At 51.4% G+C, this 22,669-nt stretch overlaps 7 protein-coding genes across 7 annotated transcripts; 4 read left to right on the plus strand and 3 right to left on the minus strand.

The window, feature by feature from the left end:
- Positions 1-2,846: 2,846 nt before the first annotated feature.
- PODANS_1_1380 (uncharacterized protein) lies at positions 2,847-3,934 on the plus strand (the record flags this gene model as incomplete). Its single annotated transcript, XM_001912292.1, has 2 exons — positions 2,847-3,391; positions 3,451-3,934. The coding sequence occupies 2 exons, from the start codon at positions 2,847-2,849 to the stop codon at positions 3,932-3,934; spliced, it is 1,029 nt and encodes a 342-aa protein (XP_001912327.1).
- A 521-nt stretch (positions 3,935-4,455) lies between these two features.
- Positions 4,456-5,186, minus strand: PODANS_1_1390 (uncharacterized protein; the record flags this gene model as incomplete). The annotated part of the gene is made up of 2 exons (XM_001912293.1): positions 4,456-4,805; positions 4,877-5,186. The coding sequence occupies 2 exons, from the start codon at positions 5,184-5,186 to the stop codon at positions 4,456-4,458; spliced, it is 660 nt and encodes a 219-aa protein (XP_001912328.1).
- Positions 5,187-9,644: 4,458 nt separating this feature from the next.
- On the minus strand, positions 9,645-11,695 carry PODANS_1_1400 (uncharacterized protein; the record flags this gene model as incomplete). The annotated part of the gene is made up of 3 exons (XM_001912294.1): positions 9,645-10,467; positions 10,531-11,398; positions 11,464-11,695. 3 exons carry the CDS (start codon positions 11,693-11,695, stop codon positions 9,645-9,647), a joined length of 1,923 nt encoding a protein of 640 aa, XP_001912329.1.
- Positions 11,696-12,371: 676 nt separating this feature from the next.
- PODANS_1_1410 (uncharacterized protein) lies at positions 12,372-14,459 on the minus strand (the record flags this gene model as incomplete). The annotated part of the gene is made up of 1 exon (XM_001912295.1): positions 12,372-14,459. One exon carries the CDS (start codon positions 14,457-14,459, stop codon positions 12,372-12,374), a length of 2,088 nt encoding a protein of 695 aa, XP_001912330.1.
- A 1,967-nt stretch (positions 14,460-16,426) lies between these two features.
- On the plus strand, positions 16,427-17,338 carry PODANS_1_1420 (uncharacterized protein; the record flags this gene model as incomplete). The annotated part of the gene is made up of 1 exon (XM_001912296.1): positions 16,427-17,338. One exon carries the CDS (start codon positions 16,427-16,429, stop codon positions 17,336-17,338), a length of 912 nt encoding a protein of 303 aa, XP_001912331.1.
- A 763-nt stretch (positions 17,339-18,101) lies between these two features.
- On the plus strand, positions 18,102-18,902 carry PODANS_1_1430 (uncharacterized protein; the record flags this gene model as incomplete). The annotated part of the gene is made up of 1 exon (XM_001912297.1): positions 18,102-18,902. One exon carries the CDS (start codon positions 18,102-18,104, stop codon positions 18,900-18,902), a length of 801 nt encoding a protein of 266 aa, XP_001912332.1.
- Positions 18,903-19,633: 731 nt separating this feature from the next.
- Positions 19,634-22,300, plus strand: PODANS_1_1440 (uncharacterized protein; the record flags this gene model as incomplete). The annotated part of the gene is made up of 1 exon (XM_001912298.1): positions 19,634-22,300. One exon carries the CDS (start codon positions 19,634-19,636, stop codon positions 22,298-22,300), a length of 2,667 nt encoding a protein of 888 aa, XP_001912333.1.
- Between the last annotated feature and the right edge of the window lie 369 nt (positions 22,301-22,669).

Consider the following 22,669-nt stretch of genomic DNA (forward strand, 5'->3'; position numbering starts at 1 on the left):
GACCAGGCACAGAGAAGTTGGGGAAACCAAGTTATGCACTCGCTTGTCCCTCGCTTGTTGAGGCTCGTCTTGGCCCGTGTGGGGAAAGAGTTGATATGGCAATGTATAGGCGGAGGCGCTGGTTTCTCAAACACACTACAAGGACGTTGGCGAATTGGATTGCGTGGGCCGATAGTTGTATGTGGAAGATCTGTTGATCGCGCAAAAACGGCTTGCGCATCCAAAGGCGCACTCGGTCTCGAACACAGTCAAGCGATTCGAAGGCCAATATCAGGCCTTCAGCAGAAGAAAGGGGCAAGGCAGCTCCTCTCGATCTTTAGTGACGGCCACGCGTAGGTTCGGAAAAGATGAGACTATAGCACCAAACTTGGTCAGTATCAATGCTTCTCCAGTGGTCCTGGCATGCCTTGCGCACCGCTTACTTGTGGTAAAAGAGCTGAAACACCCAAAAGCTGGATGGCAAGATTGTTCGGCGATATCACAGGTCAAAGTGTGGGGTGCACCCCCAAAGACGGAAAGAACACGGGATAGAGATCAGCCAGCGAGTCGGGATGCCTATGGGTGAATCTTTGATCGATGCTGCTGTTATGCTGAACAGAGACGAGACAGAGAAGGTGGAGGGAAGCAAGGGGTAGCTCGTTGGAGACGCTGGAGTCGTTTGGGTAGAAGATGTCTCGTCTGAAAGAGTCTGAAGGACTGTTGCTCTCGCGGTTCGGAGGAAAGGCAGTGGCATTCAGCCTCGATGCTGAAGAGCCACACGCTGTGCTTTTGGCAAACAAAGATTATGGACTATAGAGGTTGTTGTTGACATGGTGAGAGGTCATGGGGACCACGACAGGTAGCCGAACGGCGTGGTAATGGATGCCGGTGCCAAGCACGGCCTTGACAACTGGAAACAACTGGGATACAATCCGGCACTTTGGCCTCCTATGTACAGCAGCAAAGGAAGCAGAAGATGGGCGTTGCGATGGCCGGCGGCGGTGGAGCTGGAGGAGACAAAATGCTCGTGCTTTGGCCGATTCGGGGGAGGTGCAGACAGTTGAAGCAGAAAGGAGCTCCGTTCTTGTCGCGTCAGAGCTCGAGATTTGCGATTTGGGTAGGCTGCGGGCAGGGGCATTGAATGCGGGGCACGGCGCGCCAGGAGGCACGCTGCCAGCAAGCAAGATGCACCAGATGCAGACGATGCAGGGGTGGGGCATGACCTGCCTTCCTCTTTGTTATCTCTGCCTCCATCAGCGATGGGAGTTGTCTCTCCTTCCTGCGACATGTGCCGCGGAACGAGGTGCTCTACCTTAATGTGGTAGCCTAACATGACCAAGCTATAAGATCCCGAGACGGGATAGACGTTGGCGGTGCTCCCATCGCCTTGTCACTCGGGGTTCTGCCGCAAATCCAACAAAACTCCCCGTCACCTCACTACCTAGGATGATTGCACCCCACCATGCGCCATATGGGCCATTCCTACGGGAGTGGAGGTGCTACGAGTGCTCTGTAACCGCCCATTGCGACAGATACCAGATAGGAGTAGGAGACTGATATCGCTCAGTTATGGAATCGACACAATTGACTGAGTACAGGAAGCCCAGGCTGTGGGGCGTAAACGGGCAAATGGTGGTCTCCCATCATTCTTCAGCGGCGCAAGGAGCCGTGCAGCTGAGGGCGCCATGCTGCACGATGACGAGCTCGCTCTCCCAGCTCCGCGTGGTTCCAGCTTGCCAACGGCCCGCCAGGCAGTTGCTGAAGCTCTGTTCTCCATGCCTGAACTCAGTTAACTACTCATGGATGACGGTGATTCTGGCTTCGCGTTTCAGCCTGGGTTTGGTATTGGATACCGCCCAGGAACACTCAGGGTCCAGCGAATGCTGTGGTCACAGTGACCCCATACGCATCCGGGATGACCGGCATCTCTTCTGCCGCCTCAACCATGGATGGCCCGTGCTTTTTGTTCGAGAAGGATTCTAGCGTTGGACTGTGCGTCGGGCATGGGCCAATCTCTCCGTCTCGTCCCTGGGCTTGCCGTTGCGGACTTCTGCATATTTGACCCTGTCACCCTCTGCCCAGCCAACCAGACCGCCAAGAGACGAACGCCTGCATCAAGACGGTGTGTTTGACAGCGTGGTTATTCTGGGAAGTCGACCAAACACCTCTCTGATGAGCACCGTGGCACAGCATGAGGCGCGGGCTGAAAGGCTGAGTGAGAGCACGTCAAGAGGAGACATTGCGGGATTTCTAATGATATTTCTATTCTCCTAGTAGTACGGAGTAGACCTTCCATATGTAGCATCGCTTGTTAAGTAGACGACACACAAACGAAAGGACGAGCTTATATGTGGCTTGTTCGTTGAGACGAGAGAGGAAGGTGAGCTCTCCGATAAAGATGTCATGTCTTAGTTTTTTCTCATCGTCCCCGGGCTATTCAGCTCGGATCTCACGGTCTGAAAGAGTGCAAGTGGTTCAAGAGGTAGCGTTCATATCAGACTCCACCAACACCACATGGGAATTTTAGCTGAAGAATATTATCAAGTCCGCAAAGTCCATATCTCCATGGAAAAACTACCTATCTCCGAGCTGTGACTGGAAGCCGGCCCAAAACTTTGTCGTCATGAGGCCAAGATGTGTCATAGGGTTGGGGTTATTGCAGGCTGAACCCGGGTAGACGCGGGGTTGCTCGAAGCTTCCGGAAAGCTTGGGCCACCTTTTGGTGTTAGCTAAGCAAAAGCCCACCTCGAAACGTCATCTTCATTTTGCCTTTCGCCCTGGTGATGCACCACCGTTAAAAGTCCCTAGATCACACAACTCCTATTGGCGCCGTCATCATCGAGACAGCATCGACCACAACCAGAATAATGCCGTTCACACTTACGCTCCGCGCGGGGCTCGCCCCTCGTCTGGCGATGCAGTTTGCGAAGCCCCCGTCAGCAATGCGCGCCTTCCATCAATCAGCCAAGCAGAATACCTTCTTTACCTCGAGGACAGCACTCAGGTCCAAGAACAGCTCCAGCAACATTCTCGCCAGACTTCGAGGCTCCTCCCGTAGTTACCAGCAGCAGAGCGGCTATGCATACTACGATCCTGCAGCCCGCCGCAAGGAGACGGTGCGGAAGCTCATCATCGGCGGCGCCATCTTCGGCGGCACCCTCGTCGCTGTCAATGTCATGTTCAACGGGGAGTCGAGAGAGGGTGGCATGCCCAAGTTTGAGCGCCAGTATCTCAACCAGACCTTCCTCCACACTGGTCTTGGTGTCGGTATTATCGGCATGACAGCCTATCAGATGCTCCAAAGCGGATTTGTCTACAGACTCATGCAGACCAACCCTTGGGTTGTCGGCATCGGTGGTTTGGCTCTCAGCATTGGTTCTATGATTGCTACCCGCTCCGTGGACCCTGACAAGTATGTTACTGCCAATCGTCAATCGTGTAGTTGGCAATTGCTAACCGTCCGTCTTCCAGTTATGTTCCCAAGTATGCCTTCTGGGCCGTCTTCAATGCCACCCAGGCCGCTTTCGTTGCTCCCTTGATGGTCATGGCTCCCCCTGCTCTTCTTGCCCGCGCCGGTCTCTATACAGCTGCCATGATGGGCTCCATCTCGATCGTCGGCGCTACCGCCAAGCAGGACAAGTACCTTTACATCGGCGGTCCTCTTCTCGCCGGTGCTGCCATTGTGGCCGTCTCTGGCTTCGCCCCTCTTGTTCTTCCCGCCACCGCCGTTCGCACACTCGCCGTCACCGAGAACCTCTGGCTCTGGGGTGGTCTGGCCGTCTTCGGTGGTTTCACTCTCTATGACGTGCAGAAGGTCTTGCACCACGCCCGCCTGGCTGAGCGTGGCCTCATCAAGCGCGATCCCGTCAACGAGAGCATCAGCCTTGAGCTTGACTTCCTCAACATCTTTGTGCGCATGGTCCAGATTTTGATGATGCAGCAGAGGAGGAAGTAAACCTGTGGAGGATAGGTCGGGAAATCGATGATAAGAAGCGGCAACAGCTGGGGGTGTTCACTATCGGTAGATCAGGACCGTTGCGATCATGGAATGGGCGGCGCTTTAAGGAAATAGCGACTCTCTCTGCTCTCCTTGTGCGTTATTAGGACTTGGAAATTTGGTATAGTTTCCTTTCTGTTGGAATTGGGGTAACATCAAAGGTACCATGCAGCCGTTGATGGCTCTCCAAATGTGTACACAAAAATAGTATTATACCAGCCTTGCTACCAAGGCCAGAAAAACATTCTAAACATTGCCAAAGCAACGTCCACTGCCAACTCCGTCGCTTGCATTTCGTGATATATCCGTTGAGGTGATGTCCATCACATGTTAAAAGCTGCCGTGCTGTGTTCCCATGTCTTCCCGCCCTGTCCCATTTGTTTACCAGTACGCCGAACCCCCATTTTCGTTCACCAAAAAAAAAAGATATCCCAACCCAGCTCAAAAAATCACAGTCTTGTAGCCATCTTCCGGGGCTGCTATTGCAAATCGGGAAAAGTTCTCAAAAAGTGACTCGGGCATTCGTACCCGTACGGGTTCTTGGTGAGATACTCTTGGTGGTAATCCTCAGCGTCCCACCACTTTTGCGCGGGGAGGATCTCGGTGACGATCTTGTTGTTCCACCACTGCTCGTTTGCTTTTTTTGTCATCTCCCTCGCGGTTTTCTCCTGCTCGGCGTCGTGGTAGAAGATCCCCGAGCGGTACTGGGACCCCCTGTCGGGGCCCTGCTGGTTGGACGTGGTGGGGTCGTGCATCCGGTAGAAGAAGGTGAGGAGGTCGGTGTAGGAGATTTTGGTGGGGTCGTAGACTAGGAGGGTGGCTTCGGCGTCTGTTGGGAATCGGGGGGAGGTTAGATTGTGGGGATTTTGAGGGAAAGAGAGATGGGGAGGGGAAACATACGGCCTGTGTTGCCGCTGCAGACGGCGCGGTAGGAAGGGTCTTGGGTGTTACCGCCGATGTAGCCTACTCGGGCGTCGTAGAGGCCTTTGGAGCCGAAATGCTTGCGGTACATGTGCTCGACGCCCCAGAAGCAGCCGGCCGCGACGGTTGCGCGGGCGGCGCCCTCGGGGTATTCCTTTTGGGTGGCGGCGGAGGCGGAGGCGGAGGTGCCCATTTTCTTGAGGAGGGAGTGGGTGTTTGGGGATTTGGCGATGGCGGCTCGTGAGAAGGGGGTGAAGAGCTTGGTGAGGATGAAGGGGCAGGTTGACATGGACAGAGTTACGGCAAGCAGCGAAGCTATGAGGGGAGGGGATGTGATTGATTTATTATAATGATGTAGCTCTCGCGATGCGATTGTTGCAATGGGAGCTAGGATGTGGTGGATCGTGGGCCCTGGAAAGGGTGGAGTTCCCGCGATTGCGACAGAATGGATGTGGGATTGCGAAATGCGAATGAGGGTCTGGAGCAGCTACCGAGAGAGATTTATTGACGATGTTTTCCGGGATGTCAAATGAGGAAGGGGAGGAAGGATGGGATGAGTCAACTCTTCGAGAATCTGGAGCGGGGGAAAAGTGAGGATAAAGAATTGGCCGGTGGGAACTGTCAGCATTCATATGCTTTTGGTGACAAAAACTGTCATCGAAGCAGTGATTCCAAAGCTCTGCTGAAGCTCTTTGCGATCGTGACGTCGCGCTGCCGGGATTCGCAGATTCGGCGCGGGGCAAAACCACAAGGGGCGACATGGGATTCCAAATCAATGAAGGGTATTTGACAATGCAGGGTTAGGGTTCATATCGATATGATGGAAAAGGAGTGACCCCTGAATCCAAGTCAAACGTGTTTCTCACTCGTTAGGAGGATTCCCGTGGCTCCGAGAGGCCCAAGTTACAAATTTCGACAAGAATAAGAGTTTAAAAAGATAGCCAATATGCCTTTTGAGATAATCAATACGTCGTTGAAAGTAAGATACCGACGTCACCTTTTCGCTCGAAGAATCAAGGTCACCGATGTACCTTATTCGCTAAGACATTGGTTTCCAACCTCTAGCTCTTTGAGTAGATGAGCATCAAAGGCCCTCTTGACACCAACTATTCCAGGACCGTGGTCAGTATGTATCGATGGATGGAGTGGGTATTCTTCACTCACAAATATTGTAGTAGAACAACTTCCCCAGAATGGTCGCCCATACCATGGAGGCAACAACCTGTCCATAGCTCCATTGATTCCATGCGGATATGCCCAATTCCTCAGCGATATTGCGGAGTGTCCAGACATGAATGGCCAAGTTCACCATCACCAAGAACTCAACAAAACCCCAGAGGAGCCGCACTATTCTTCCAGTGCGCCGTAAACGACGTGCGTTTACAAAACTACTAACCCATCGAGGGATCCTGCTTTTCTCAACATGCAGTAGGTTTTGATTAAGAACTAGAATCATGACTACTGGATAGATATGCGCTCTTCTGGCACTCCGAAAAGAAGGCGGGATCAACTCGGGAATTGAGGCCAAACAGAACGCCTGCAATGAAGGATTGTTGCCACACTGTTGGACTTTTTCTGTAGCACGGAGATGGCACCCGACTGTCTCCATTGTTGGGGAAAGGCTTTCCAGATTATCGATGACCACCGCAAGAATGCAGTTGCCGAGGGTGAGGGCCAATGTATACCACCTGAAAAATGCCTGGTCAGCTGACAGAATCTCTTGTAAATGTCGAAACAAAGTCTTACCATCCCATCCCCACTCGCTGAAGAAGAGATTGCATCAGAAGTACAGGCAACACGCTATTGACTGCTAGAACCTGCACCAGTTGCGAGTTCATGATGGATTCGCTGATCGATGATAATGTGTCGAGAGTTGAGCAGGATGAGCCGCAAGTTGTTTTGAAGGTTACGAGAGTGGCAATTTGAATCGCTGCTGTGAAGAAGGATTGTGCCTCTTGGAACTCTATGGCTGCTGATAGTATAGAAGTATTGGCTGCAGACTGTCGAAGTGTTTGTTGATGTTGAAGGGCGCTTTCAAAAGTGCCATGGCCCGATGTACTAATAACCATTAGCACTGGATATGTCCAGGAATTCAAGATGTTCATCAACCCGTATGCTACCAAGACCATTAGGGTTTGAGCAATATGAGAGAACAAAACCTATACCTCATTGACACTCATATTAGTTGGCTTGTTCAAGAGAACCAGGAGTCGTCGACTTACGCCAGGTCCAGCAACATCAGCGTTGACAGTCACATCTGTGCCATCACAGTAACTTGTCAATGCGGATTGTAGCCCAAGAAGAGAGTACGAGCTGTCAAAACCGACTCGCTGCAAATTCAAAAGGTCCGGGGAACAGTTGCCGAGTAGCCCGTCGTGTGCCTGGCAAGACGCTACAGCGCACTGCAGTACTGAACCCAGGACGGAAGATCCATTCCAATCTCGAATGTTGTTCACTCCATATGCTCTGAGCTCTGCCATGTCATCCGAGTCCAGCGGCCAGGCTAGACTGCCGCTCCGGATGAGAACTTCCGCAGAGGCAAGAGTAACGCAGTTGGCGAGAGTACTGGTGGACGCAGACCTGCTATCAGGATCCATACAGGTAGAGGTGCAATTTGGCTCTTGGTTGAACCCAATCCGGCATCCGGATTTCAATAGCTTCAGAGCAGGTTTTCCATCCGCATATTGATATTGGCGCCGATTTTGGGCGTTATGATCGGAGGAGTTTGAAGTGAATTCAATGAAGCGGAAAAGACGCTTGATGCCTGAAACCACTAAAGAAAGTGGAATCAGATCGGTCTCATCATGGCCTTGCATATTTTCACGATTGATGGTAAAAAGAAGCCGCTCAGGGTTTGCTGACAGGTCAGTTCCTGAGTCCCAGCTCTTTGCCATGGTTGACGGGCGGAATTCACTGACAGTAGACGAGCAGGAGAAGGGATGGCAGCCTGGTAGAATGGAATAACTCTTTATTCATGGGCTTTATTGGGCCGGTATTTGTATCTGGTGTTGTTTGCTGAGGATAAGTGAAACTGCCTCACTTATCCGGGCCTCACTCATCAAGGTGCAGGATCAGGGCGAGGACCCCAAATTCCCCGAATGTAACCCACTTGTAATATAGGTTATCGTGGAATGATTTCAGCCCCCAACTATCACTGCATGCCCTGTAACCTTCTCTTTCGACCTCTACTGACCGAAATGGCATCTTCGTTGCTCACAGTGTTTCGAGGCTAGCTTGTCAAACCAGACAAATACCTTAGGTAGTGTTGTCCGCCTTCGGAGGTAAACTGATCGTTGTACCTCACCTAACCTTGGCCCTTTTTGTGCTGCTATCATTCTCAGAGTCTTCCAGGCTTGGGGATATTCACCTTCATGTCCTGCCCGACACCCATAGCCTCCAGACCACCTTTTTCACCATCGACATTTTCCTCTGCGTTGCCCTCATCCTTGGCTTCCATTCGACAAAAGTGCGGCTCTCATCGATCCGCTTCTCATAAGCCTGAGCCAATTCGTCCAGGGCTTGCTCTTTAGCGGCCTTTCTCTCCTCTTCCAACTCCGTCTTCGTCTTCAGTTTCACGCGCCTGTCTATAGACCACCTCCATTCATGGGTCTTGATGAAAATCTCCTTTCTGAGCTCCTCGTTGGCGGGATCTATGAAATCAGTCCTACTGTATGACTTTCGGTTCTCGTAGAAGAAATTGCTGAGGCATGTAGGGCAGCTGAACACATGCATGGTGTGCCCGTGATCATTTTCGGCCTCATCTGTAGTTTGGGCCCAGAACCAAGATTCATCAGTCTCCCATTCCGTGTTGTAAAAGCCGCTGTCGCCGTCCTCGTCGCCGTCATCGTAGTTGCCAATCCACCTTCAGATCGAATCTCTACGACGGCCCGCGGATACAAGTGGGGGACCTCGTAAAGAATAGGTCCTTCGCTGCAAGTAATCTGTTAACAACTCTCATTTTTCCGCTGGGGATTAACAAATATACTCACCGCCTGGCAAACTTTACCGGCCTCTGCGCATGGAACGCAAGTGTACTGGACCTCTGCGGTGTCGAGATCATTCGGGCACTCTAGAACAGTCCCTGTCTGGGCCAGGCGATAGACACATTCTAGACAAGGGGCTCTTGTCATTTGACCATCAATTTGATGATGAGGTCGAGTCATTCCTTTGGTGAGAGTAACGCTTTCAGAAAGGCTCACAATGACATCGCCATCTTCCTCGACATCGTCGCTGGGTCTGCCGGAGTCCTTGCCTTCTTTCTGCATTTGTCAAGAGACATTTAGCATAAACAAAGTTTAACACACCTTTCTTTTGTAATTTGATCTGGGAAAAACAGGCGGAGAGTCCCTGCGGGCTCACTTTCCAAGCAGCGACTCCGACTGCAACTCCGCTTTCACCAGGTCACGATTCCTCTGTTTCTGCTTGGTCTGCACTGTGCGAGCCATTGGAGACTGTGGTCTTGTTGCTGAAGGATGTAAGGAGAAACTAGCCAGGTGGTGGCAGAAGTCGATTTGGCAAATTCTACGGAAAACAGCCAAGAGAGGTTGAGGAATTTGGTGAAAAATAGTTTGAAAAGTCAATGATCAAACGTGGGGTGGTCCCAGAAGCTGCCTGGCTAACAAACAGCTTCACAAAAGGAAAGAGCGCCCTGTGATTCACGTCATGGACAAATAAAGTAACTACGACACCAGCACGGCCTTGGAGGTAACGGCACACACCACGTTGCTTGAGCGTCTGCTAGAATAAACTAAAAGATGGAAATCTCCTCTTCCTGTTCATTGTGTGTAATCCAATCTCCCGGGAGAGACCCAACTCCCACTCTCTCGTATATTCTTCTCCCACCACTGTCCGTCCATCCACCAATTCCAACCACCACGAGGACATGGTGCTCAAGGGCCCTGGCAGGCTTATTGCTCTTCGACTTTCGCCTCCCAACAGCCACAACTCTCAATTCCTTGGCGTCATCTATCCCGGTAGGTCGCTGCCCAGCATCCCATTTGATCTTCTTCTCAACAACTTTCAACCCTACCACCAGTCTTCGACCCTTCCCGCTGAGGTTGTTGTCTTGATCTGTGCGCCCGGTATGCCACATGGAACTAGCAGTACTATTCCCTGACCCGCTGGTATCAAGACTCATTTCCCAAACCGCAGCTCCCCACGGCGACCGAACGTCATCCTCCAGCCAATGAACTCCCTCGAACGGCAAATCCATGAAACCAATCGCACCCGTGTAAGCCATCCACGACCAGCTAGGTGGCACCCTATACCGTCCCAGCCCTTCCTTGGGGAACTCGATCCTCCGCATACCCCCTGGTTCCTCGCAGGTCCAAAGCAAACTCCTCCCAAAAAAAGGGACTCTGTCAAAGATCCCATACCCCCCTCTCGTGTCGAAAGCGGCCACGAGCCTCTGCTCCAAGCCAGCGATGGCAATAGGGCGGTCGTATGCTCTCGTGAATTGCAGTCGGGAATAGGTCTTGTAAAGGGATTCGTACAGGCGGATCTTGCCCCCTTTGCTCGAGGTCAGGGCTACTTGCGGGAAGTTGGGGTCGCCGAGAAAAGAGGATTGGTTACTTTTAAACAAGAAAGGTTAGTTAGTGTAACAAAGGAAACAATCAAGAGATCCAAGGACGTGCTTTGTCATCTTTGTAAGTGTTTCACAGCGCACCCCAGCACCGCACTCAAAATATGTCTGTCGTTCGGTGAAATAGATCGTTCGGCGCGCAAGAGCTCTTTCTTGTAGCACCCAACCACGTTGGTTGAGAGGACCATCGATGACATCTGTCTGGAAGTTGTCAATTGCCTCGCAGACATAGACCATGGCGTTGTTGTCTTCGCTGTCTCCAACGTCGCCCTTGCCACTGTTAGCAGACAGATTGAGGGCAACAGACTTTCTTTGTGGGCGTGAAGACAAGAATCCGCTCGAAGTGCCACTGGCACTGCTGGCCGCAATCACACAATAGGCCAAACTGAACACTGTCTCCATCTTCTGAGCTTCAGTCTCAAAGTCACCCTGTGGGCCTTGAACGATACAGAGAGAGTCAATCCACAGGTACCGGATCCCAAGAGCTCTGGTCACGGAAACTGCGTCCTTGAACGTCTTAGGAAGGCTACTAATAGCTATCCCGGATGTAAGCCTGGGGCTGACGTTGGTGGCGGTGGTGGAGAAATGGTTGTTATGGCGAGAGTCTCCCCACGGGTGTGATAGTGCGATGTACCGTGTGTCTTCTCCTTTGAGACCTAGCGAAGTTGAGGAACACAGTAAAATTGATTGCTGGCTTGCAGAGCTCCCGACATCGAGAAGTTTGGTAGGGAGAGCCAAACCCTTGTTCGACGGGATTGCTTTGAGGTAGCAGTCTGGGTGGTTGAGATCGCAATCGTTCAGCCAGTTGGCAAGAAGGGTGAAGTATGCGTCACTGTATGTTGACATCAGGGCTGGCAGTCCGATTTGAATCTCGTCAGCTGCGTGCCTGAAACTGGGCGGCGCTCGCAACGGGTACTTTGCTATCAGCCTGTTAGTCAGTGAACTGAAGGAGTATTGCATCTAGCTAGCATTATTCTTGACTTACTCGGAACAAGACAAAGTGACAGAAAAGGATCAGGCATACGATCCAAAAAAAGATGAGAGCCGATTCTTTGTAATTTTACCAAGTCAGTGTCACCTTTGGGCGTTGTTCCTGACTTGGTGATACAAGCATCGAAAACAAGCATGTGTAGCTCGCAATTACGGGACGTCGATTTGATAGTCGCAAAGCTATCTTGGCAAGGCTCCGGGGAAAGCAGATCTCGACTCGTGCACATTGGGCAAAGTCTCTGGATTGAGTTTGCAGGAAGTGGGTTTGATGCCAATGACCGGATACAGCGTTGGCGCAAGGCGAATTCATTGTCGACTGGATAGCTCCAAGTCGTAACTAACTGTGATTTGTTAAGCCATGTGCTGAGCCGTGAAGGGAGCAACTCAGGAGGTTGATCTTACAGGCTACATGAAGCTATCAGCGCTCATCTCCTCCGGCAGAGGCAGTAGCTGGATAAGCCAAAAAAAAAAGGAAAAAGAAAAAAAAAACTTACGATCTGGCACAGTTGACAGGCCGATGGGTCAATTTAAAGCAGAAATCGCTAGCTTTCTTACAGAATCACTCACATGCTACAAATAAGTTCACAGTCAGATACCCGAGACGATTTAGAAATTAGTGTCCAAGGAACATACCGTCTACCCGTTCGAGCCGTGATCCTCGAGGTCAGTGAAATCCATGAATCTGCAGATACAAAGGCGACTCACATACTGATGGTCGTCAGCTCTCGACTCTTCTCAACAGTCTTGGTTCTTTTGTATCATGAACCTACTGTCTAAATGTGTTCAGCGGAGTGAATGATGTGTCAGTTGGTCATCTTCCCAGAGTCATATCGATACTGATACGGTTCACGTACCTCCTAAAGTCCCATCAGCGGAGTTCTTCATTACAGGACAACCGGGATATCATACAAGATTCGGCTGTGTTTTGGGAAGCTCATCCCCTAGTCGGCTTTTTGCTGCTGTTCTCTTGGGCTTCATTACTTGGAGGGGTGCTGGTGGTGCAATGTTTGCTCGGTCTTTCCTAAAGCAAAGGTAATCGCCTCCCTGAGACTCATCATGTATGGCCTTTCCCCAAATAGCTTCCAACTTTTCCTTCAGCTCGCCAGCATCAGCTCGGCATCTGCTAATCTGGCTAGGCACCATGTTTTCACTGGGTAACTCAACAACAAGAAGTCTGTCCCTAACAAGTCGAACGATATCTGCGAGTGCCGAACCACCGGCCCGGTTGCATTCTGGATCATTCAAAATCTCAGCGATCCAATGACTCGCAATGTCACTCACTCGGGCAACATTTCGGTCCACTGTGAAGTAAAGGGTGTCTGTGTGCGGGTTCTCGCGGATTTTATGTTGGTCATAGAAGCTCGCCAACCCATCGTTCCCGTACAAAATGATGATGACGAATTCGAGAATAACGCAACCGATAGACCAGATATCGAAGCGGCGTGACCTTGGGAGATGTAGATTGGCGACAGCTTCGGGAGCCTCGTAATGAGATGTCGTGAATTTCTGGTTTGTCATGTCCTTTCTTCGAGCGGTGGCAAAGACGTGCTGCTTGGCCAGGCCAAGGTCGGCAATTTTCAACGTTCCCAGCCAACGGGAATCGTTGGTCTGTGACTGGTTGAACTGTAAAATATTCTCTGGCTTCAGATCGCCATGTCGCCAATGTTCATCGCTGCTTGCATCGCTCTCCTCGCTCACATAAGATCGGTTAGGGTCTTCGCTTCTAAAAGAAACTTCGTCGTCTGATGGTTCAACGAATCGAACGTGAATCTCGGGTACATTTCTCGGGGACTTGGATGTATCGGGGGTTGTGATGGGGCTGTAATCTTTTGTTTCCCCCTCTCGCGGTTTGACCGAATGCGGAACAGGTACGGTCAATCTTTCACCAGCTGCCATACCTGCCAGATCTGCTGCCCGTCGGACCACGTTGCCAGTCTTGGTCCTGTTGTTTGTGCCGTGGAGGGTTGAAAGGGCACTGACTATGCCGAGAACCTCTTCAATGACTGACATGATTCGATCAGGGTCAAGGTCTTTCGGCTCTGGGCCTTGGTTTTCCCAGAGCTCTCGAAGACTGCCTCCGTCTGCCCACTCAAACATGATGTAGTGCTCCGGACCACATCGCAAGGCGGCTAATGGGCGGATGAGATGTTTATGATGCAGCTTGTTTATCTCTTCCAAGGCAGAGGTCTCGTGGTTCCAAGCCGTTTCCACATTGTATCCAGGTTCCGAAGTTAGTGGTTTCAGCTGTTTCAATGCAACCTTGAGCGACTTTCCGAAGTATCTGTCGTCTTGGTGATGGGCATGGTGAATTTCTGCCTCGTAGACCGTACTGAAATGGCCAATATGAGGCTTCTGGGCTTTCCAGGTGATTGGGAGCACACATCCTTCCTTCAGCTCGTATGTGAACTTGTCTTTCAGAATAACAGGTGCTGTGAACATTGCTTGGTCCTGAAAGAATCGAAACGATATGTGCGCCCAGAGTTTGTCATGAAATACGTCCCATGCCTGGTGGTGGGCAACGCGTTGATGGCATGGTAACTTTCCCCCGACGCAGGGTATACGGTCCACCGGGAGGTGTTCGTCTGTCATGCTGTGTTTCCGGCAACTCTCCATGATAGCCAACAGGTCATTTGGAGAAGCCTCATTGCCAACCACTAGAATAAGAAACAGTGTCTTTCCGTGACCGCAAACAAAATCAATCACATCAGTCGAAGCCTTTTCTGGAAGCACCAGCCGAATGGTTGCATAGTTGACCAATTTATCGATTTCTGTGACTGGGAGGAATTCCTTGCCGCTAGGAAGGGCGCTGGTGACAAAAGACTGTACTAGCCTTCTCCGGAGACTCCTAAGTTCTTCCTCTGGATTGGGCCTCACCACAGCGGGTTCCTGGTAAGTTTCAGGGGGAGGTTTTCGACGACGACCAAAGAAGCGCCGCATGGTACCCATGTTACAATAACAGAAGGACAGACGGTGTTTTTGTCGTAAAGACATCTCAACATCCAGAAAGTTTTGCTGCGAGTTGTCGTTGAAATATAGAGTCCCTCGAGGTGCGGGGTATAACCTTCTTGGCCATCTTATCTGCTCCTAGGTCAGCAATCGTGACTTGCATATGGCTTGCTTTCTGTGGTTCTAGGGCTGATGAGTGGTTGGGTCTCGGTGATGAGGGGTTCAGCTTTTCCCCTCTCGTTGGCGCAAGTCCGTATCTGTCCCTGCATCGTGGGCATGCTGTTCGTCAATAATCAGTCAAGCGGGATGAGGAGTCAAAAGTGCAGTTCTCATGCAGCATAGGTGACCAGCGAGGACGAGGGGAAATGTGATGGATTGCAACAACGCGCATTCGATATGGCGCGGTGCAGTTGGTTGATGACACCCCGATCTGCCAGCCAGCTGCAATCAGGTGAAAACCTGGGGGAGGGGTCAGCCTTTTGGGTTCCCTCCCGTCCTGATTCCATCATTCCAACCAAAAAGGATTCCTTATCTCTGAATTCTTGATCGGCCAGAAAGGACGTACCTTATCCCGGGTTTTCATCGCATTCATCCCGTCACGGGGACAAAAAGAGTGTTGCCTAGCTAGACTAAGTCTCCGATTGCGCTTGGATGCCTTTAGACTTACCGGATCCTGAAGAAATGTCCCGATTCCTGTCCATGGCTCATTCAGGCTATGCCCAATGCCGACATGCGACTTGCACTGCGTGTTGGTCCCGGGCCCGATTCCTGGTGACCAATAGAGGGCCTCTCACACACCACCTCTTCTCTTCACACACCCTTAGCACTTGTTTTACGACTTCGGCACCCCCCAGGCGTCCCTCAGGCATCTCCAAGGCATCCTCCACACCCTTTGAGCGAATATCGAGTCATCCAATATGGTCCGCATGGTCCGCCATCATGAAGGGTATGTAGCCTCGTCTTGAGTCTTAAACTGGAAAAGTCCCAGATAAAACTTGCATCAATCAATTCCCTTCGCTTCTGCACTTTCGTTTACATGCGCTGAATTGCTGCCCCTGGTGCTTTAGCTTGAAGACCCGCCTGTCCGCATTTGCCAAGATCGTCCCAGGGCACCATGTCAGGGCCTCTTTATAAGTCGCTGAAAGGCAGCCTTATCACGTCAAGCCTTGGCGAACTCCAGTTTCTACCGCGGAGCGTTGTGGAAGCAAAGGTTACCATTGAGAAAATCACCCCACATCTCAGTTTTGGATCACGACTTTACACTCTGGTCTCCGAAGATAGCCTGGCCCGTCAGATTCATCAACAGGCAAGGAGAGTGTTTGCTATTCTTGTCCTTATCGGCAAGCCATCAGCAATCCAGACCTTATTCACGAAGGACGGCCTTATCGATAATCATCTCCCTCTTGAGGTTGTCAAAAATGGAGAGCATGATACCATCGTCTCTTCAACCACTCAGAAAACGTTTCCGGCGTTCGACAACTGGGGAGATCCGGCTGCCGTCGACAGCTTTCTCGAGAAGCAATACCTTGTTCTGGCACCAGTGTTTCACACAGCTGGCCAGGCCCTGAAGTTGAACCGCAGTCATCCCCTACCCTTCGAGGAATGCACATGGAAGGCGAGCGGGAGTGACGGCGTATCGGTCTATCATGGCAGACTTCATCCTTCCCACCAGTTGCCTCCTTTCACGGTAAGAAGTTCGTTTTGCGGCCCTGTCGCTCTCCTGTACTAATTGCAAATATTTAATGTAGGCCACCTCGTACGACAGGATCGCTATCAAAGAAATCCCAGACAAGAAAGCCTTCGACCGGGAAAAGGAGAACCTCGACAGAATCCAATCCTTACACCACAAGCATCTGATACGTCTTCTCGGAAGCTGCGAGAAAGGTTCCGTAAATTACTTCTTCTTCCCTTGGGCAGCTGGTGGTAATCTGAGGGACCTTTGGCACCTCCAAGGGGATGGCTCACGCACGAGCTTGTGGACACCGCAGACCATTGCATGGGCTCTCGATCAAATGCTTGGTCTCGTGGATGCCATCAGAATCCTCCACGACAATGGAATCCGCCATGGGGACATCAAACCCCAGAATATCCTTCACTTTCCTGAAGCCACCCAAGGATCCGGTAAAATTGGAGGTAGACTTGTCCTTGCGGATGTCGGAGTGTCCAAGTTTCACCACGAGGCGACGGCACTCAGAAACGAGGCCACAAACACTCGAGATGCGACCATATCTTACGAAGCCCCTGAGGCCACCTCCGAGTTCAGAAACGGAAAACCAAGGCCTCGTCGCTATGACATGTGGTCACTGGGCTGCATGTTTTTGGAGTTTGTGGTCTGGCTTCAATACGAATTCGAGGCCGTCGAGATGTTTCGCAAACAGCGGATGCCGCGACGAGGAGACCCCAGGACAGCTCCTGGAAACTTCTTCACACAGTCCACCACCGACGATGGCCCGGCGACTATTCATTCCAAAGTGACTGATGCAATCGGGCTTCTGCGAGATGACCCTCGCTGCTGCAGTGACGGGGACAGCACTACCGCTGTGGAGGATCTCATTACCTTGATTGAGCGAGATCTTTTGCAGATAGATCCTGAAAAGCGCGCCAAAGCACCTGCACTACACAAGAACCTCAACCGGATTGTGCAACGGGCGCACCGGGACCCTCAGTACCTCTGCCGACTTGTCAACCCTTCCCCCGAGATTCCCAGGTTCTTCCAAAGGAGTAAGCGGAGAGATAGCAAAGGAAGTACTAGAAAGCTCTCTTTGTCATCCTCCTCGTCTGTCAGCAGTTATTCGGGCTCTTCATTTACGCCAACCGACACAGGGAGAAGTCGACGGTCATCGGTTTCATCGGTCTCCAATGTTGGACGAATGTCAAAAATGTCTTTAGGTGACGAGGCCGCGGTGATTGAGGAGGAATCATGATGGAAAAGAAAGGCCAATATGACAAAAACTGTCTTTTGGTACTCTGCTGTCTTTCTTCACATTTCTGGGATGGAAACGGCGCTCGGGTTGGTCACAGGTTATGAAAAGGGTCTTGGCTATCTTCTTTATGTTTATTACCAACAAAGCTATTTGTAGGCGACTCACCTACCTAGCTGCCTATTTCTCGGGATAGATCTACCAATACGTTAAAGCTTCAATTCAGGATGTTGTTCATTTCCTCAATCTTCAGGCTGTGGAGTTTCATCACCTAGCCAACGCCTAACCATTGTTTAGTTTACCCCCTACTCACCCAAATTTGTCCCACCGTGCAAGTTATTTTGTCCACAGTTTGACCGGCTACCTGCATCTGCAGCACTAGCACGCACCTGTCACGTGTTAATCCCAAGCCCCAAAATTTCTCCTCTAGCGATATCGCTTGTCCAGGGCGCTTCGCCAATCACCACTCACCTTGCCACAAGAAAACCCTAGGTACCTCAGTGACTGTTTTTGCTAAACTACCGATACGGTAACCATGCGGACCAATCTAGAAATCGTCCAAGAATGCGACAAGTTAGTTGACATCCCCCCAATTTTTGGTTTCAGCACAACCAATCACTGACATCATACCCCCTTACCTAGCTTCCCCTACCCCAACCTAACCAACAACACCGCCTACACCAAAGCCATTGAACCACTATGGCTCTTCTTTCTCCCAGACGACCTAGAACCCCACGGCTTACTCATCCAATCAGTAGTCGACCGCATGCCATGGACCCCCTCCTTCCGCCTCATCCCTGAAAGCAAACAAGTCCACCTTCTCAAATACCCCGGAAGAAAAGATTGGCAAACCGCCTGCAACGAAGCAATCGATGAACTCCTCGATCTTACCCGTGCCAAAAAGGTTTTTCCCCGCCTAGGCAAGAAAAGAGATGAGAAGTTCCCTATCGTCGGCGCCAAATTCGATATTGGGATCGAAAGGTCAGCGATGAGCTTGTTCGGGATTATTGGACAGGGTGCTCACATGACGGTTTACACTCGTACGTCATTGGGGGAGATGAAGTTCTGGATTCCGAGGCGGAATGCCAACAAGTCGACTTATCCCAATATGCTGGATCAGGCTGTTGCTGGTGGGGTGGCGCAGGGGGAGACGCCGTTTGAGTGCATCGTTCGTGAGGCGGGGGAGGAGGCCGCGTTGGATGAGGAGGTGGTGAGGAGGGATGTTGTTGCGGCGGGGACGGTGACGTGGTTCAATGTTTCTGATGAGAAGGCGGGTGGGGAGGTGGGTTTGATGAATCCGGGGGTATTGTATGTTTATGATCTGGAGGTTGGGCGAGAGGTGGTTTTCAAGCCGGTGGATGATGATATTCAGGCTTTTCATTTGATGAGTGTGGATGAGGTGAGAGATGCGATGAGGAATGGGGAGTTTAAGCCGAGTTGTGCGGCGGTCATGATGGATTTCTTTGTGAGGCATGGGTTTATCACGGCGGAGAATGAAGTGGATTATGTTGAGATTGTGTCGAGGCTGCATCGTAAGCTGCCGTTTAGAATCAGCCCTGGTTTTTGATTGGGATACTACGAAATCGACAGTCTTCAGGAGCTTGGGGCACGGATTATGTCTACCAGTCATTTAGTGCCGTTGGTGGTGATTGCTGCTCAATCAGGGCCGCAGCCACCAATCTTCAAGCTCACAGTAGACAGGCTGTAGAACGTATTTGCACTGCGGACCCCGAGATCATCCCTTCTTTTTCGACCATCTCGCAAATGACGAAGAAAATAGGGCTGATCCGACCAGTCGGTGCCCAACCCGATTGGCCGAGGACGATCTTGAAACCTTGTCTTCAAGATCTCAAGCGCTGCAACGGTGCAACTTGGTGTTAGTCATTTTCCAATTAGCGCACATGCATGGCGTCGGGGTTGAGACCTCGGTGGATTTGAGGCTGAAAGAGCCGAACCCGGGAAGCGACGACAGTCAGTCTCAGCTCCTTCACAACAACCCATGATTCCCAGTTGACATCTCAACGCCACTGGGTACCGATTGGCTCGAGTGAGCAAACTATCGATCTCTCTGCCGCAAGCGCCAAAATTAAAGCTGTCAAATTTAGGGGACTTCCATGCTTCAGGCCCAGAGTGCCGAACCGGCAGATGGAAAACATGAGATGCGTGCCCCTTAGCAACATCTGTAGTATGTAGTTATGTCGCTTCTTCCCCCTCTTCTCTTTGCGATTCCCCTGAGGTTGCTACGAGCCATTCACTCTTTCAATCATCGGCTCCTTTGATCCCTAATAACGCAAAGCTATGGCTTTCACTCATTCAAGCCTACGGCTCTTGCCTCTAATCTCTCTGTTTCTTTCACTCGGTTCTGCCCTTCCCAGCAAGCACTTGAACCGACAGGCTGCGCCTTCCTACAGTTCTCTCGGTTGCTTCAAGGACAACGAGGGTGGCCAAAGAGCGCTTACTGGCGGAAGCTACGCAGCTGATGACATGACTGTTGCCAGCTGCGCATCATTCTGCTCCAAGTTCGAGTTGTTTGGTGTCTCTTACGGCCGTGAGTGTTACTGCGGTCAATCAGTCACAAACGGCAACACCGAGGTGGATGCTGCCGACTGCTCTTTCCCATGTGGAGGAGATCCAAGCGAGAAATGCGGCGCTGGCAACAGGGTCAACCTGTACTCCAACGACAACCCATCGATTCGAAGCCCTGCAACTCTACCCGGCATTACTTCACTCGGCTGTTTCGTCGACACCGCTGCTCGCATCCTACCACACAACATCATCGGCACCGATGACATGACGGCTGCGAAATGCGCGGAGAATTGTGCTGATTACGACTTCTTTGGCACGCAATGGTCCCGCGAGTGCTTTTGTGGCTCGATCTTGCCAACAGAACAGGCAACAGCATCGGATTGCTCCATGCCTTGCTCAGGCGATGACAATGAGCTATGCGGTGCCGGCATGCGGTTGAATGTCTATAGCTTCGATAAGGAAACAACGACAACCTCCTCCTCGGAGCCCACGTCTTCACCGACATCTGAACCAGCTACACCCGTGGCCATCATCGATGGGTTCGAATACCTAGGTTGCTACAACGATAATGTCCCACAACGCGTCTTGGGAGGAAAGGTTGTGGTGGATACTGCCATGACACTGGAAAGATGTGCTTCGGAGTGCAAGGACGGCGGGTATGCACTTTTTGGTGTTCAGTACAGCTCCGAGTGCTTCTGTGGCACCTCTCTCGATGTCGATAGTGTTCAGGTCCCCGAGGCAGAATGTGCCATGGCATGCAGTGGTAACTCATTGCAGAAGTGTGGTGCTGGCAACCGGTTGAGTCTTTATGCTGATCCTGGCATTGAGCAAACCGAAACGACTAACCCGGAATCCATTGGCCAGTTTACTTACCGATCTTGCTGGACGGATGATGTTGGCAACCGGTCTCTTGCGGATTTGGAGCACCGGACAGACGACATGACGGTAGCCAAATGCGCAGATATCTGCCAAGAATATACATACTTTGGTGTCGAGTATGGGAGGGAGTGCTACTGCGGTGACAAGCTTGTTGGTCAGGCTGCTTTGGAAAAAGAGTGCAGGGTTCTGTGCGTGGGTGGAGGTTATAACTGGTGTGGTGGACCTCTCCGGCTGAACCTGTATGCGAAAGAAGCTATCACTACAATTGCGTCCACCACTGTTTTCGAGACTTTCACGACCTCCGAGGTTGAATCAACTACAGTGCCAGAGCCAACTACCACTGCCTCTGACATTATTACCACGGCAGATGAGCCATCAAGCACTCCTTCGGAAACCTTGACCACAACAGTCCAGGAAATCTCGATCTCGACCGAAGAACCAGGCACCACGACTGAGGAATTCACCACAACAACCGAGGAGTCAACCATCTTAACCGAGGAGCCAACCGCATTGACCGAGGAATCAACCACGTCCACAGAGGAGCCGACCTCTCCAACCACCGAGGAGCCTACTACGACATTCACTGTTGAAGCGAGCACCACCGTTAAACCGTCAACAACTTCGGACATGGTCTTGTCAACAACGACTCTGGTAAGCTCCCCTTCATTGGCCCCGACAACAACCGCAACTTCGACCACCACGACACAAGGCCCCAGCTCAGTCACGATCACCAGATGTCCTCCAACCCCAACGTGGGTAGGAAGACCTGAGATGTGCTACGACAGTTCTCTCCCCGGTCAATGCGAACTGCTTGCATCGACATTGTACCAACCTCAGGCGATGTCCATGTACTTGTCCAACTGTCACTACATTCTCACCCGCTATGGCCTGCAGCCAAACCCGGTCACATGCTTCCCTACCTCAACAGCAACCAGTCCAGATGCCGCTGCTGCCACCTCGACTATCAGAAGTGTTCACTCATGCTTACGATCCTCCTATGTCTGCAGTAAAGCCATGACCTGCGAAACAAGCACCCATCCTGTCGGCCAGGTTCCCGTGCCAACTCAAAGCGTTGGCGTCGAGACTCTCAGCGATGGTGGCTTCGAGAGCGGGCAATTTGGTAGCTGGAACTTGACTGGAGACACCAGGCTCTTGACTGGCCAAATCTCGGCTTTTCAGGCCAGGACAGGAAATCATAGCTACTATGTCTACAACCCCAACTACTACCATGCCGGCCTCGTGCTCACGAGACGAGTCGTCGGTGTGGAACCGGGAAAATACTATCGTTTCAAGGCCAATGTTTGGATTTCGAATAATCAGGTCAACAACTATATCCAGCTGAGTGTATCTCCGCCGGGGCTTGGTCAGCAGTTTATGCAGCGCTACAGTACGGCGGGCGTGTGGAGGGAGATTGCAGTACATTTTACGACGACGTCTTCTTGGCTTGAGTTGCAGCTTACTGTCGTTGCACAGCCGATGTATATCAACAACCCGCAGCAGTGGGAGGGGCCGAATAGTATCTTTATTGATGATATTAGTTTGGTGCGTTTGGGGTACTAGTTGGAGTTGGTTGAGGACGGTTTTGGGTATAGAGACGAGAGACTTGCAATTTTCAGACCATAAGCACGTGGTGTGGTCTTTTATTTCTTGCTACTGAGTAATCCCTTGTACTCTTTGGGCAAGTGTACATGTGCACTGCATATCTGAGCAAAGAATGTATTTAGAACATCAAATTTAGAACAAAGCCTGCGATTTCAGGTCCCCTTCCCGATAATTACATCCTCTTTCTATGCTTGCCAATCCATCTCCTGTGCAGTGTTGCTATACAACTGCTCCGTCTTCCAGCGTTATATACGCCTTCCAAATCTTTGAGGGCAGCCTGCACTGTGATATCTCCTGCTGAAGCCAGCCACCATTTGACAGTCGCGC

The sequence above is a fragment of the Podospora anserina genome, chromosome 1 (genome assembly GCF_000226545.1).
Source record: "Podospora anserina S mat+ genomic DNA chromosome 1, supercontig 1".
NCBI lineage: Eukaryota > Fungi > Ascomycota > Sordariomycetes > Sordariales > Podosporaceae > Podospora > Podospora anserina.